This window comes from Gavialis gangeticus, unplaced genomic scaffold (genome assembly GCF_001723915.1).
Source record: "Gavialis gangeticus isolate Ggan-Ray unplaced genomic scaffold, GavGan_comp1, whole genome shotgun sequence".
In the NCBI taxonomy this organism is placed as follows: Eukaryota; Metazoa; Chordata; order Crocodylia; family Gavialidae; genus Gavialis; species Gavialis gangeticus.
The window spans coordinates 1,620,835-1,636,847 of record NW_017729011.1 but is presented as its reverse complement, the minus strand read 5'-3'; the positions used below and the strand labels follow the sequence as shown (position 1 = coordinate 1,636,847).

The following is a 16,013-nucleotide window of genomic DNA, read 5'->3' as shown; positions in this document are numbered from 1 at the left end:
GCAGTCTCTTGGGGCCTGGGGATGTCTTCGGAAAAGGCCCCTTGCGGCGAGTCACAGCTCCCAGCGTTGACGTTTGTCACGGGATTTCCGCGGGGTCGCGAGGGGGCGGTGGCAGGTGCGCTGGCTGTCGTCTCTAACGCGGCCGCCGTGCCGGCCTCGTGCTCGCGGGTCCGTAGGGAGGGTGCCCGCTCCTTGCGCCCGGTAATCGCTCTCGAAGTGCTGCTGCTGCTGAAGGTCTTACCCTGACAGCCCTGGAGTGGGACGTGCTCCTGTGCTGGCTCAGCCTGGAGAGAGCCTGACAGTGGCTCATGACCCGCAGAGGGGATGGAGGGGGGCTCACTAGGTCATGGCTCCCATGTCAGCTGGGGCGCATGAGGCAGTAATACCACACCAGCGGTCGCCCTTGTGATGTGAACAGCTCCCCATTAGGAGTGGGGCTGAGACCTCCACCTCCCTGCCCAGGAGGGATGTCAGATGCCAGTTAGTTGGTAGCTTTCAGTCCCTGCTATACCCTACTGTGGACACCAGCAAAGGGCCTGCTGCTGAGTGGCTCCATCTGTAGACTGCCCCCTGAGACGGGTTGTCTCTCCAGCCTCAGTCACCCTTCGGGAGTCCCTGCTTTCATTTACCTTGGTGTCTCTCTAGGCAGCACCCAGGTCTGGACCAGTGGAACCACTGAAGGACAGCGACTTGCAGGCCGCTTTGGAAGTGCTGCGGAGCTATGACTTGCACTGTGTCATAGAAGAATGGTTCATTCAAGTTTTACAGACAGATCTTCAGACAAATATAGCTCCTGAATTCTGGAACTGCATTGGCCAGTATGAAAACACAGCTGAGGAGCCCCAGTGCTCCTTACTCCTCCTGGATGCATTTTCTCTGCTCAAGTGCCGCCTAGACCCTTATCTAAACAGTCTAGATCTTCTGGAAAAATGGACCAAAGCAGGCTTGCTCCTTGGAACAGGTTCCCAGATGCTACGAGAGAAAGTGTACACCATGTTTAAAGCCATCCTCTTCTTCTCCACTACAAAGACCTTCCAGGAGATGATCCAGCAGTTCTACAGCCGCACCTTCAGGATATATATGCAGCAGTGGAAGAAAGGAGAAGATGGAATGAATGAGTGTGAGAGCAGTATGAGTGAAAATGATCAAGAGAGTGATACAGAAGAGGGAGGAGGAGACAGCCAGCAGTGTGCAGGCTGCAACAGTAAGAAAGACCAGTGCTGGTGTCCCACAGCCATGGAGCAATTTCAGCAGCTCAGTGAGATCCTGTATGTATCTTGGAGGGAGGGAGGAAAGGGATCTGTTGGACAGAATCGATATACCATTCAGAAAGTACACTGTCTACAGGCCTGTCATGGGTATGAAAGTCAGAAAGGTCCATCTCAACCTAGTCTGATTCTTGCAAGGCATTGTCCAGAAAATCTTGCCCAATGATTTCTGCATCCAGTCCATAACCTGTGGCTGAGCTACAGCAGCTCTTTGACAAACAGAGGAGAGTGGGCCTGGTAACTGCTGTGAGATTATCACCTCCCTTTAGGCTTCTACTCCCTTTGGAGACAGTGAATCTAGGCAAAATATTTTCTTTTCCCCAGATGCTAAAGATCTTGAACCTGCTTTTGTGGTTCAGTGGTAGAATCCTTGTCTGCCACACGAGAGACCCGGATTTGATTCTTGGATGCACATATAACTACAACTGTCAAGGCACCGAATGCCCAGACTGTCTGGCCTTTGGATACTGTCTCAATGGGCTAAAGGGGGAATAGAAGGTCTGGGCACCCCCCACTTCTCCATACTCGTAGCCAAATGCATTGAAGGTCCTTGTGACCTCTTGTGCATACACTGGGATCCAGAAGGGTCCACGGTTGCCTACTAAAGATCTTGAAGAAGTTGGCCAAATTTCAAAGTACTAAATACTGCATGCATACCCTACGTGTGCAGTGTGGCCTCATTAATGCTTCTGTTGGGACCTTAAGGATGATTTGCAAGAGGCATTACACAAGACCTGAACAGGAGTTTAGAAAATATTTGCTTGTTTTTCCATTAGAAAGCAGTTCTTATCTGCAGTGTTAGCTAGAGAATATTACAGGCAACTGGAGAGCTAGTGGGGATAAAATCAGGGATCTGGGTTTTCCGTTTGCCACGGAAAAACAGAAAAACGCAGGTTCCTCCTTTACCCAAGGAAAACATGGTATTTTCCTTTTAATGGAAAAACCCACGGATTTTGCACTTTTGCAAAGAGCTCTCTGCAGGCTGGTAGAGTTCCAGCCTGCAAGGGGCTGGTGGGAGCAGCAGGAGGGTGCTCAGGCAGGGGGTGCCATGTGCACATATACACACATGGCCGCCAGACAGCCTGGAGGGGTAGGTCTGGCAGCAGCAGGGGCGGGGAGGAGCAGAGGAGGATTGAAGCCCCCATAGGGAAGGAGGGAGTTGGGTGGGGCTGAAGCTGTTGCCAGCCAGGAGGGTGTGTGGGGTTTGGGGTCAGAATATGCAGCCTCAGGGCCCCCACAGGGAGCGGGACAGGGCCATGGGTGGTTCATTCAGGGGGTGGGGCCAGCTCCCCACCACTGTGCGCACTCCTTGCAGGACAGGGGGCACCTGTGCCCCCCAGATCTGTGCTCAGGGTGGGGGTTCAGGCGGGGGTGGGCTGCCTGCTGCAGGCTTGGGTTCCCCTGCCTTCTGTGGGCTTGGGTTCCCCACCCTGCTGCCCTCCTCTGGGACCTCCACAGCCCAGTGGGTGTGACCCAGCATGGCAGGGCAGAGCAGGACCTCGTGGGGAAGTTCATTGCTGCTGTGAGGTGCATGCTGCCCTGACAAGGCATCCCCTGCCCGCATGGCAGCAAAGGGGTACAACCTCACACTGCTGCCCTCGCTGCTGCCCTGAAGGCAGGGGGTGCCTTGCCAAGGCACCACAGAGCTTGCAGCAGCAGCGAGCTTCCATGTATAGCCCCACTCTTCTCTGCCACACCGGGTCACACCTGCTGGGCTGTGGAGAGCCTGGGGGAGGGTGGGGAGCCCAAGCCCCCAGCAGGCAACCCACCCCTGCCCCATGCATAGATCAGGGGGCATGAGTAAGTGCAGTGATGGGAAGCTGGGCCCACCCAAGCCCGCAGCAGGCAGGGGAGGGGTGGGCTGTGCTCCACTCCGCTGCAGCAGCTGCTGCCTCTTGTGGGTGGCAGCTGGGGCTCTGGAGCTGCTGCAAGGGGCAGAGCGCTGCGGACCTGGACCCCTGGCCCTGTAACGCTGCCAGCTGGGGGCCCCCTCTGGCATGGCTGGGGGGGCAGGGGGCTGTGGGTGGGGAGTGAGGGGCACCAGCAGGGCTGGGGGAGCTGTGGGGAGGAGTGAGGGGCACTGGCAAGGTCCAGGGGGCTGTGGGTGGGCAGTGAGGAGCACCAGCTGGGGGGCTGTGGCTTGGGAGTGAGGGGCCTAGACCTGTGTTCTGTGAGCTAAGGGGACAGAGGGAGCTCTGATTTTCCATGATAACCCAAAATCAAATACCAAAATGTATAGGTGTTTAGAACTTACTTTTTTATAATGATTGAGGCACTGGTAGGCTTCCAAATTGCTTTAAAATTATAAATATTATCAAGAAAGCATTGTGTTCAACTGATAACCCCCCCCCATTAGTGCCCTTTCATTTTAATCACAGAGTTTTAATAAGTTTGGTGTTTTAATAAGAAATTTTGAGGGTTTTTTATCAGAGAATTTGCAGGGTTTTTTTATTGTGGAAAACCAGAATCCCTGGATATAAAACAGCAAGCAAAAGTGGATCCTGAACTCTGGAAAAGTTCAGGGATTCCTATTCTATTTAAAACCTCTGGCTTTTTATTTTTTATATGAACTTTATACAAGCTTCACATAGTCCCTTTGCTGAAAATCTAGCCTTCCTCTCTTTACTTGAGGGGCGAGAAATATCTCTCCAGTTCTCTAATCCATCAGCATGGACTGGAAGCAATGGCTAATGATTTTGTATGTCCTGAACATTACTCCTAAAGAGTAAACCTGTTTATGCTCTTGCTTTGCAGGTGACGTTTGACTCCTAGGTTTTTTACCTTGCACAGCTGCAATCTGGGGCCCATAGTAGTGTGTGTTAAGAACACATAACTCAAATAGCCGAAATTCAAATGTACCTGGGATTGTTAAACATTTAACTCTTAACAATATCAAATGTAAGAAATAAATGAAATGTTTAAAGCTATGACTCCTTACTTCCTCTGCACTGCTGGGAATCTTTGAAAAAGCAGTGTGTTTGTAAGTTTTTTGGAAGGAGTTTCTTTCCTGCCTAGATCTTGCAAAATGCTCATGCTGTTTCATTATTCCTAGCTGATAAATGCTTGATGATATAAATTTGGGTCCAGTTGCCCCATTTTCTGTTTTTTCTTCCTATTGGATGGCAATCCTCCCCAAATAGCCATCCTGCTGACTGAGAAAAACCAATTCTCTTCACAAACTAGAAGCCAGGTGATCTAGCTAGAAATGTACACCATGACAATTGCCCTGAAGTAGCCACACAATTTTACCCTCTTCTAGGTGAGGATCATCTTCCCTCCTTCCCAGGCTCCATTATTAGGCATTTGCTTTGTGCTTTTCTCTGTGTGCTGGAAATGAAGCCCCTTGTCTATTTTTGCAGTCACAGGCTGAACCTGTTGGAGAGGGTGAGTTCCGATGCTGTGACAACTATCCTGCACAAGATGATTGAGGAGAGGATGGAGCGGAGATGCAGGGGTGAATACGAGCGCTCTTTTCTGAACGAGTTCCAGGAGGTAAGCCCCACACTGATCAGGGGCTGTGACTAAGGCAACGTGTCCGCTTCATTTGCAAGTTAAAGAGGCTTATTTTAATATCAGCTTATTTGGGAAAGGCCTTGTCTGATCACCCAGGATCCCCAGTGGCTGGTAGAAGAGATAGTAAAAGCTCTGCATTTCTGTTTAAAGCCAGAAAGCACCACTAGATTATCTAACCCAGGGGTAGGCAGCCCCCAGCACACGTGCCAGTGTGGCTTGTGAAGGCATTTTGCTTGGCATGCACATCTTGGGGTGGATGGTGGGGAAGTAGCCAGGGCTGTACTACCACAACAAAGATTGAGCCCCTTGCAGCTCCCCTACATCCACTCCTGACACACCAACATCTTACAAGTTAAGGTTGAAAGTATTTTTGGCTCTCTGCCAAAGGACGTTGCTGACCCTTGATCTAACCTGATTCCCTGTGTATTACAGGAAGTAATAATATTTCACTCAGTTTCACCCATATTAATTAAGGATTCATTCAGGGACAGCCCAGGTTTATACAGGGTGATCCCAGCTGCCCCTTCTTTTGTCACTGAATCTAAGGAAAGAATCCAGGAACATGTTGGGATAAAGCATATCTTCCCAGGAGCTGGCAGTCTTGGATTTGAAGGCAACTAAGGATGGAGAATCTACCACGTCTTTTGGTGGTTTATTCCAATGGTTGTTCACCCTCATTGGTTAGGTTCCACTCTCAGTCATCATGTCCTGTTATGTTTTTCTCCATGAGAATAAGGAGCCCTTTAGTATCCATTATCCAATGCCTCAAGAAATGGACTGAAGCAGCCCTGTGGAGTCACTTGGCAATCTGCTTGCTTTGTCAATATAAAGACTGAATTTTTAAGGCTCTCTTGACAGGCATTTTTTCCAGCTCTCAAATAATTTTCATTGTTTTTTTGCACCTTTTCCAGTTTTTCAGCATCTTTTTACAAATGCTGGCCTTATCCCAGGCTGGATGCTGCTTCAGTCCAGTGTCTGTCTCACCGGTGCCATACACAGAAGCAAAATCACCTCATGGCTTCCCTGGCTGCAACGATCATGCTAGCCATTTTTGCCTCAGCAGCTTATGGGTAACTCCTGTGGAGCTGTTTATCTATTGTCAGCTCTAAATCCTTTTCCGAGTCACTGCTTTTCAGAACACAGACTCCCTGTTCTGTTGGCATGGCCTGCATTCCTTATTCCTAGATGAATGATCTTGAATTTTCTTGTATTAAAAAGCATGTTTGAATGTGCCTGGCTCTGCATGGCTGCTGTGACCTTCTCATTACCACCCCTCCAGTCTTTGCATAATCTGCAAATATTATCAGCAGTGATTTGTTATTATTAGTTGCTTACAAGTAATTGATGAAAATGTTTTATAGCACCAGGTTGAGGTACCAGCCTTTTTGAATCTCACTAGAATCACCTTTTTTTCAATGGTGATTCCCAAATGACAATGACTCAGTGCTATCTGTCGGTGACTTGGTTCTTATGACATGTAACATGCACTTTAAATAAAGGTATCTGCCTAGGTACAGTATCAACCAAGCCTGTAATCTTACCAAAAAAAATTAAATATAATGTGTTGGATGGGAGTGTTTTCCCTAAAACCACGATGATTGGCATTAATTACGGTCTTATCCTCTTTATTTTCTGTCTCTTGCAGTGGATTGAGAAGGTGATTGGCTGGCTCAGCAGAGTGTTCCTCCAGGACAACCCCGTGGCCCATCCTGACCTGGAGGCCAGCAGTACCCTGAAGCGGTGGCGGTGCCATGTCCAGAGGTTCTTCTACCGTATCTATGCCAGCATGCGTATTGAAGAGCTCTTCAGCATTATCCGAGGTAATGGTGATCTCTGCCCATACCATGCTAGCTTTCTCTCCCCTTGTTTACCAGCCCATGCCTTCCCCTTGGTTGTGCAGGCCCTACTTAACCTTCCCTGGAATGCACAAGGTGCTGTCTGTGCTGCCACATCTTCCACTCCTCCTCTTTATGCAGTCTGGCACCTTTCTGATTGCTTGTTTGCCTGTAGATTTTCCTGAGTCAAAGCCAGCTGTGGAAGATCTCAAGTTCTGCTTGGAAAGGACCAATCAGAGGCAGCAACTGCTCAGCTCCCTGAAAAGTGCTCTGGAAATGCGACTTCTTCACCCAGGAAAGTATTTCCACCCCATGTGAGTCTCTATGAAGGGACTGTGACAGGGCTTTGTACAAGTGAGTAGGGATCTTCTGCAGAGCAGCTCTGGCACTGTGCAAAGGAGCATGACAGTGTGAGAGTGGGGCAGCATGCTGATGGATCCCTGCCATGCTAGGTTCTTCCTGGTGTTCAGTGCTGTGTTGCGGGTGTTTCCTGTCCCAAACATTGAGCCCAAGCATCTCTGCTTTTTACATATGCTCTGCACTGCGGTAAGGAATTGGAGCTAGAAGGGTGGCCTGGCTCCAGACCAGCTGTGCTTGTCTGAGTGAGGACCTCTCTGAAGCGCTGTATGGCTTGAGCCCGCAGGTCTCTCTTGCTTCAGATAATGGCGAGAGCTCCCCAAGCAGCCTCACCAGCGTATTTTTCATGTGTGAAATGTGCCTGTGTATGGATGGGCAAGGTATATTCAGGTCCAGTCTGGCTGATATGCTCCACCCCTGCAGTGTGGACAAGCCCTGGGAGACTCCCTTTGGGCCCTTTTTACATCCAAGTATTTGTCCTCTTCTCTGAGATTCTACCTGCCCTTCCCCTCTTGCTTCAGGGGTCAACACCTCGGACATCATTACTCTCTACATCTCGGCCATCAAGGCACTGCGTGAGCTGGACCCTTCCATGGTTATTCTGGAGGTGGCCTGTGAGCCTATCAGGAAGTACCTGAGGTAAGGAGCTCTGAGGTGGCTCTGCCATGTTTACTTCCTCTCCCATCCATCCTGCTCACGATTTATTTTCTGCTTTCGGACAGGACCAGGGAAGACACAGTGCGGCAGATTGTGGCAGGTCTCACAGGTGATGCTGAAGGATCTGGTGACTTAGCAAATGAACTCTCCAAAGCTGACCCAGTGACACTGGAAAATGGCCAGGAGAGTGATGATGATATCTCAGAGCCAGAAGATTGGATGCCTGACCCAGTTGATGCAGACCCAGGTTAGACATGAGAATCAGAAAGCCCCAGCTGCAAGCATCCTTCCACAAATGTCCCACTGCCTGTTATTTCCCCTTTGGGATGCTCTGTGAGTGCTGGTAGTCCCCAGCCCTGAATGAGCCAGAGCTTGGGATGAAACAACTGGGCATCTCCCTCACAGTGTGGTCTGACATGTCTTGTTAGGGAAGTCGAGCTCCAAACGGCGCTCCTCAGACATTATCAGCCTGCTGGTGAGCATCTATGGCAGCAAAGACCTGTTCATCAATGAGTATCGCACATTGCTTGCTGACCGGCTGCTGCACCAATTCAACTACAGTGCGGAAAGGTGAGGCTAGCCCAAGCCCTGAGGCTGTGTGGAGGAAGTCCCTTGGCAAGGCTTTGCCTTGGGCCCAGACAGTCCTAGAAAAAGTTTGCCTTGCTTTGTCTCCCCTGCATCTCTGTGCTCACAGCCTGAGATCCACATGCCAACCCCTTTGGCCCATTGGTATGGACTTGGGCACTCGCTGGGGAGAATTAAGTCAAATAGCTCCTGGCTTCATGTGGCTTGGGCCAAGAAGGTAGCAGGGGCCATCAGAGGCAGGGGACCTGGTTCTTTGGGCTTGGGTAATTCAAAGGGATTTGGGGTGATTTGAGCCACAGAGCTGAATTAGTAACCTTGCAAATCTGGCTTGTGCTGTGGGGCTCTGAGGCAGTTGGCAGACAGCAGTGTGTCCCTAAGTGAAGAAACAATGAAAGAGAGTAGGCCTCTGCTAGCCAAGTAGCTTTGCAGTTCCCCAGGTATGCCCTGGGCTCAGTCATGCCTGTTCTGGTGGCACTGACAACCTCCAGGTTGCTTTGTGTGGGAGAACAGCCTGTGACAAGAACTAGGGTGCAAGATTGGGGAGTCATGAGACCCATCTCTGTTTCTAACTTACTTGCTGACCACAAGCCAGATGATGGTTTTCCATATCTGACATGGGACTAATTAAACCTGCCCCCTTTCTGGGTAGCCTGGTATGAGTGGTTGGCAAGGGCACTGGGGGCTACTCTTGGCTTAGCAGGGGGAGTGGATGGGGAAGTTGGGCAAACTTCTATCCCACCTGGAAGTGGTGCAAATGGCTGACAACTCCAGTAGTGCCTGGCCAGAAGAGTGCAGGTGGATGCATCTGGGTACCTCCTCCCTGGGATCTTGTAGCTTCCCTTGGGGAGTGGAGACTGCAGGGCGGCATGCTCAAGTAAGCGTGCCTCCAGGGCTGCTGCCATTCCTATTTTGCTCCGCTTGGATGAAAGGGCTGTCCCTTGCCAGAGATTTGCATCCTATCCTCTGTCTCTTGGCATTAGGGAAATTCGCAATGTGGAGCTGCTCAAGCTGCGATTTGGAGAAGCCCAGATGCACTATTGTGAGGTCATGTTAAAGGTAGGCTCTTGGTTTTTCCAGCCCCAGCGGTTTGGCCGTGCCAGAGGGATTGGATCTTTGTTGGGAGGGGACAGAAGAGCCTGCAGGGCTGTGGGAAAGGGGCCTTGTGAGGGTAGTCAAAAGCTACCATAACCATGCTCAAAATCCTTCCCTGTTCTGAATCCTTTGGGTTGGCCAGTTGATCTGAGGTAGGGCTGCCTTGGCTCTGGAGCTGTTGTCCTCACAGCTGTCTGGCCAGCTGTGCCTGCCAGTGGGCTGAGCTCCTTCTGGAGCAAGAGCTGCATCCCCAGAAGTCTCTATGAAGACCATGACCAACAGTGCTTTGGGCTCTGACTTGGGGTATCTAGGGCAGGTGATGGACACCACCAGGTTGGATCCAGGGCCCTCTGGGAGTGGATTCCCTTGCCTGTTTCCAGTCTTCCTGGTCAGCTGTTTCCCAAGCACTTCTAGTCTTGTAATTGCTTGACATTTCAGCCAGAGCCACCACCTTCTCCCTGCTCAGCGGTCTGATGGTCTGTTGCATTGGTGTACAGGTTGGGCCTGTAGGCCTTCCCTGTCCTGCCATCTAGCTAGGGCAAGAGAAGCCACGTAGGGGCCTTTCCTCAAGCTGATTAGTGTCACACCTAGGTCCCAGGTTCTCCTGATTTCTGACCGCCTCTGCTAGATGGAACCTAGTCTCCCTGTGCATGTCTGTAGGCACAGAACCATCTCAGCTTCTCTTTTGTCACTGGTGTTCTCAGATCCTTTCTCAACATTACTCTGGCTCTCCTTTTGGGTGCTTGGTGATGATTAGAGGTTGTAGCCTCTGTAATTTCCTCATCTTCCCCTGCAAACTGTTGTCATGACCCCTTCTGCAGCTTGAGCCTGTTCTCCTTTGGGATGTGCCCTAGGAGCTCTCCAGCCCTGCTGGGGGTTGGTGTTGGTCCTGCTCTAGGGGCTTGCCTGGGAGAACAGCAGGCACTTCACACTGGATGCCACATCCTGCCTCTCTTGCCAGGATATGGCTGACTCACGACGCATTAATACCAACATCCGTGATGAGGAGGAGAAGCTCCCAGAGGAGGAGAAACCCCCGTTCAGTCTTGTTGCTGTTATCCTGTCCAGTGAGTTTTGGCCCCCACTGAAAGAGGAGAAGCTGGAGCTCCCAGACCAGGTTAAGGAAGCTATGGATGCCTACTCCAAGAAGTATGAGAAACTGAAGGTGAGGTATCTCTGGCATCCATCTCGTAAGGGTGGGGGCAGGGGCCTCCTTGGAATTAGCATGGAATCAACTGTGGCCAGCAGAGGAAGTGAAAAGCAGCGAAACATGGGGGCTCCCCCCACCCCACCCCACTCCCTCCCCACAACTCCTGCCTTGGGAGAGCCTCATTTGCTGTGCTCCAGCAAGGGCTTGTAGAGTCAGGGAGCAGGAGGGAGAATTGGTGCCTGGACAGCAGGAGAAAGACTTCCTGTTGCTGCCAGACCTACGATCTCAGCCCTCTCAAGGTACTGTGGCTTCCTGTCTGGTTGCAGTCATACCCTTCCAATCCCTTCCAATTCACATCCTCTCTTTGACTCTTAGACTTTGCTCCTCGTTTTTGCCTGCTTGTGCTCCTTTGCAGCATGCTTCAGTGGCAGAGGACACCTCTGTCCCTGCCTTTTGGCTAAACCATGCCTGGAGGTTGAAGCTCCAGAAGGCTTTTCCCCTCACCAGTGAGAGGTTCGTGTCAGAGTGGGGCAGGCAGCATGGATTTCCTGGCCTGGTCTACTCTATGTGGGTGAGGGGTAGATGTTAATGAGACAGGTGAGCTAATTTGCAGGACACCTGGCTGAGGCCTGTTTAGCCAGAGGGGTGATCTGATACATGTTTGGTTAACCTGAGGTAGTTCTGGATGCTTCCATATTGGTTTCACCCTGGCTTGCAGCCAGGTAGCTTATGTCAATAAATGTCCAGGTGCAAGCCAGGCCAGTAGAACCAGTTTGAAAGTCCCCACATTCAGATGCTTCAGCAGACCAACCAAAGTAATTGAGGGCCAACTAGTACAAGGTCTCTGTGCTGGCAAGCACAGGCGGTTCCCAAATGTTAACCTTAACCTAGGATCCTCAGCAAATTATAGACCTGGCATCTCTTAAAATCAATGCCCTCTGCCTTGCTGTCTGAGTCTTCTCATCTGTCTGGGACCGGGGATTACCATGTCCTTTCCTAATCCTGAGGGTTTCCAGGACTCTGCTAGGCCAAGCAGACCATGTCTGTGTCCTACCTTTTCCCCTGGCAGACATCTATTCATAGACATGGGCACAAAGTGTGGGACACCAGTTGATCTCTTCACCTCCACGACATTGGGTAGGGAGGGGATACCAGAAGCTTACATTTAATCATTTAACCTGCTGACCCAGTGAGCAGAGGGCTCTTACCTTTTGTGGGTGACACCTGATCCTACCTCTGCATTTAGAGGCTGCTTCTCTCCTGAGGTAACCCTGCTCCAGACTGAACAGTGCTCCTAGGGAAAAAGGAGTCTTTTCACTTCTCCCCATCACCCTCTGCCCCCATTTGTCTACAAAGCTTCCTTCCTAGATTGGCCTTACTGCATAGGAGGAGGGTGGTTCTGCGCAACCTGTTAGGAAGGTGGGACAGTAGCCCTGCAACTGGGGTTAGGCTGTGTCAGATGGGGACATAAGTGCCAACTCCATGGATGCTTTGGGGTTCATCACCCATGGAGCCACACTTGCAGATGTTTAAAAAAAAGTCAAAAAATACTTTACCAGAAGAAGCAGCGTATGACTTCAGCCCAGGTCTGCAGCATCTGTAAAGACTGGGCACTGCAGTGGAGCTTTTTGGTGCTGTTAGCTAAAACTGATTCAATCAGCTATTAGATAAAAGTGCCAAAAAAGCCCCGCTAAAGTGCCCGATCTTTACAGATGCTACAGAGCTGGGTAGAAGTAGCACGCTTGTTCTTCCAGGCATGCACGGGGCTCAGCATGGGAACAGCTGACTTAAAAGTAATGTCTTTTTTTTGTTTTGTTCTGTTTTTTTCCATCTGCAAACACCTACTAGCAAAAAAAAAAAAAAAAAAAAAAGTTAGCACCTATGGGTGAGGCAGTGCCTGGGGCCTGGGTGATGGCTTGTGTCTGGGGAAAATGGTGTGTATTGCGGGGGGTTGAGTAAAGTGCTGGCCATCAAGTGTGACTGTTCCAGCTGTGAGTGACGATGGCACTTGGAGTGGTGCCTGTCAGGTGAAGGCCCTGCTATGTATATGGGGTGTAAGCACCTGCCTCTCTCTTTTCAGGCCATGAGGACTCTGAACTGGAAATATCACCTGGGCCTGGTGAGCCTGGATGTGGAGCTGGCAGACCGCACACTCTGCCTCTCTGTCACTCCTGTGCATGCCGCCATCATCCTGCACTTCCAGACCAAGAGTGAGTGGGACCATGCAGTCCAGCTGGATATTGCTTTTGCCTGCTGGTAGCCCTTTCCCTTGTTCTTGGCATGACTAGCTGCCTCCTTCTATTTCTGGCCTACAGCCATTCAATAGCCCTGCGAAGCCCCTCTCTCCTTCAGTCCCAACCTTCTCCCCTGTTCCCTGCTTGTTCCCACCACTAGCTCCCATTCAGTTCTATCTTGAGATCAGAATGATCCTGCAGTAGTTCCTCAGAGTAGCCCGTTCCATGTCTTGTTTCTGAAGCGGCAGATGCTTGGATGCTTGGCACTTACTGGAACATGATACAGAAGGTGATTCATTGCAACTGCCGAGTTGGCAGGGGCAAAAGAAAAATCCTTTTCTTGCTTCACCCAATCACTCGAGGAGCTCATCAGTAAATAAGGACTTAGAACACAGTGGCTAAGCAGGCTCAGGAAGGGCCTGGCTGCTTATATAAGAGGAACATTCAGGGTTCATTAGATGGGCTAGAACCTTTGTACCTAAGTCCCAAAGCTACCCCTCACTTGCAGTTTCACTCCCAGCATAGCTGAGTCTTGTCTTTCCTCCAACAGAAGCTGATCTTAGAGGTAGGACACTGGATAAGGTGAAGCATAGGTATGAACCAGATTATGCCTGAACTATTAGTGTGGAAGTTCAGTAAGAAGAGCCAGCACACAGGCTGTATCATTACTGGCTGGACTGGTCTGGACATGGACTGTGCTGAGGGTCCAACTGCTACACCAAGACCTGATTGTGCTTCTCTGCGTGTTTTTTTTTATGTGGGATCCTCCAGGTACATGGACACTGACAGAGCTAAGTGAAGTGCTCAAAGTGCCTGTGATGTCGCTCAGGCGTAAGATGACACTGTGGCTGCAGCAGGGCGTTCTCCGTGAGGAACCACAGGGCACATTCACAGTGATCGAGGAGGAGCAGAAAGATCAGGCAGAGAAGGTCGTTCTGATAGACAGTGACGAAGAGGGTGACTCTGCCATGGCTTCTCAGGCTGACCAGAAGGAGGAAGAGCTGCAGGTATTTGCCATGTGCTTTGGGTGCCTATGGAACAGCCAGGAGAGTTGAGCAAAAAAACAGCAGTTCTGGCTTGGCAGCCAGACCAGGAAGCAACCTTTTAGTTTTAGGGTTGGTTTTTGGTTTTTGGTTTTTTGAACCTGCTCTGAATTGTAGAAGGGGCATTGAAAAAAGTCATTTGGAATTGGACAAAATAAATAGCTTGATTTGGGGGTATTTTCAGTAGACACAGAGGGCTTTGCCAGGGGCCTGAGGTGCCATTCATGAGGCAAGCAGTTGTGACACTCCCCCTCTTCACCCAGGAGCCCAGTAGGACAGACCCTTGTCTAGGATAAGGAAGAGCTGAGTTCCCATCCTGGCTGTGCCTGATTCCAAGGAGGGCCTTGAGCTGAAATCTCCCGTGTCCTGGAGAAATGCCTGAACCCAGGCAGTAAAACCCTCTGAAAGGGTAATATCTCCATCTTCCTGGGTGATGTTTCTACCATTGGACTGGAACCACTATCTTCTTCCTCCCAGGAGAGTGCCCCACCTGCAGCCTTGCAGAGTTGTCCTTGTGAGCTGTGCTCATCCCCACAAACAGTTTGAGCATTTTTTAGTTGTTCTTTTTGTTTGGCTAAAAGTGGTTTCTGAATTTGAACTGAATTTACAAACTCACCAGGGAGACCAGCAGAAACTGGGGGAGGCTCTGTTCCCCCAGGCACCACCCAGGGTTACTAGGAATAACGGCCACAAATTGTTAGAAGGTTCGGGCTGGACATCAGGAGACATTACTTTACAGTTAGGGCTGCCAGGCTCTGGAATGGGCTTCCAAGTGAGGTGGTACTCTCTCCTACCTTGGGGGTCTTCAAGAGGAGGCTGGACAGATATTTGGCTGGGGTGATATGACCCCGGCACCCATTCCTGCTGGGGCAGGAGGTTGGACCTGGTGATCTGTTTAGGTCGCTTCCAACCCTAAGCACTATGATACTATGAATTCACAGGTTGTTCAGGGTTGACTGAAACTGCCTTTTTTGGCAAATGCCTTCTCTGAATGTGGCTGTTCTCTTCTAATCACTGAGTCAGCAAAACAGCCAGCCAAGGGCAGATGGGGACTGGTAACGCATGTAGCGCCACAGTACAGTGTGAAGAAGCTTAGCCATAGGGAGTTGTTAATGCACTACATGGCATAGTCTGCCCTCCATCCTGTCCCCAATGCCCAGTGGTCCTGTTAGGCATCCAGTGCGCAAAGGCTGAGTGGCTACGCTTCAGCTGACACTGACAGCCCCACAGAGCCCCTTGGGGTTCTATCTCAGTCTTTGGTACTCCCAAAGTTCCCCTTGGTTTTTGTAAGAATGTGGCTGCTAGGGGTCAGGGGAGAGGCTGGAATTTAACCATGCCTTTGTGTCCCCCTGCAGCTGTTCTGGACATATATCCAAGCAATGCTGACTAACCTGGAGAGCCTGTCTTTGGAGCGGATTCACAGCATGCTGAAGATGTTTGTGATGACGGGCCCAGTGGTGACAGAGATTGACATCCAGGAACTGCAGGGCTTCCTCCAAAAGAAAGTCCGGGACCAGCAGCTGATCTATTCTGGGGGTGTCTATCGCCTGCCCAAGAACTGCAGCTAAAGAAGGAGCACTCCCTGATCCCCTGGCACGGCTTCCTTCCTGCCTGCGTTCAGATCTTCAGTCATACTTCCTTCAGGTGGCATCTTCCAGCCCTGATAAACATAGTCCCCATCTCATCACTGGGAAACCATAATGGTTCTGGAGTGCATCTTCTCTCCATTGTCTTCCCATTCCCACATGGAGATAGCCCCATAGCTCTCTGAGCTGTAGAACAGAGCACCCTGGAGAGCATGGTGGTGGTGCAGCAGAGGGCTGGTCCTGGTAAAGCTTTGGGTCTTGCATGTCCATGCTCATTTTGCTGGTCAATAAAAACACCGGCTTTGTTTCTCAGGCTGAATTGATTTCCCTTCCTTTCCATCTACTGTCCTCAGCAGAGCACTCTGGGATCAGCTCTTCCTAGGCTGAAATATCAGCAAGGGGCTAGATTCCAATGTCTGCAGGCAGGGCAAGATGCCCTTCCAGGACCTCTACGCAGCCTGTACTAACAGAGATGCTGGGGCTGTGTTCAGGGAGGAGGCTTTTGACTGCAAGTACTAGTCATGTCCCTGCAGCATGGACAGAACAGTCTTTTGCAGATGGCCAGAGGTAGAGGATTCTTTGTGCCATACTCACCTTGGAAAAAGTACAGGAAAAGCCATAGGGCCTGCTCATCCCTGTACAGGCCTCTCTCAGATGTGGAGCTGACCATTCAGAGGGATATGGCCTTTTCAG

The 16,013-nt window shown here is 50.7% G+C and overlaps 1 protein-coding gene across 1 annotated transcript; it reads left to right on the top strand.

The window, feature by feature from the left end:
* The first annotated feature begins 21 nt into the window (after window positions 1-21).
* ANAPC2 (anaphase promoting complex subunit 2) lies at window positions 22-15,639 on the top strand. The gene is made up of 13 exons (XM_019510272.1): window positions 22-201; window positions 646-1,268; window positions 4,628-4,760; window positions 6,427-6,601; window positions 6,792-6,911; window positions 7,495-7,612; window positions 7,696-7,877; window positions 8,059-8,200; window positions 9,196-9,271; window positions 10,269-10,472; window positions 12,538-12,667; window positions 13,463-13,698; window positions 15,090-15,639. The coding sequence occupies exons 1-13, from the start codon at window positions 22-24 to the stop codon at window positions 15,300-15,302; spliced, it is 2,532 nt and encodes an 843-aa protein (XP_019365817.1). The 3' UTR covers window positions 15,303-15,639.
* The last annotated feature ends 374 nt before the right edge of the window (window positions 15,640-16,013 follow it).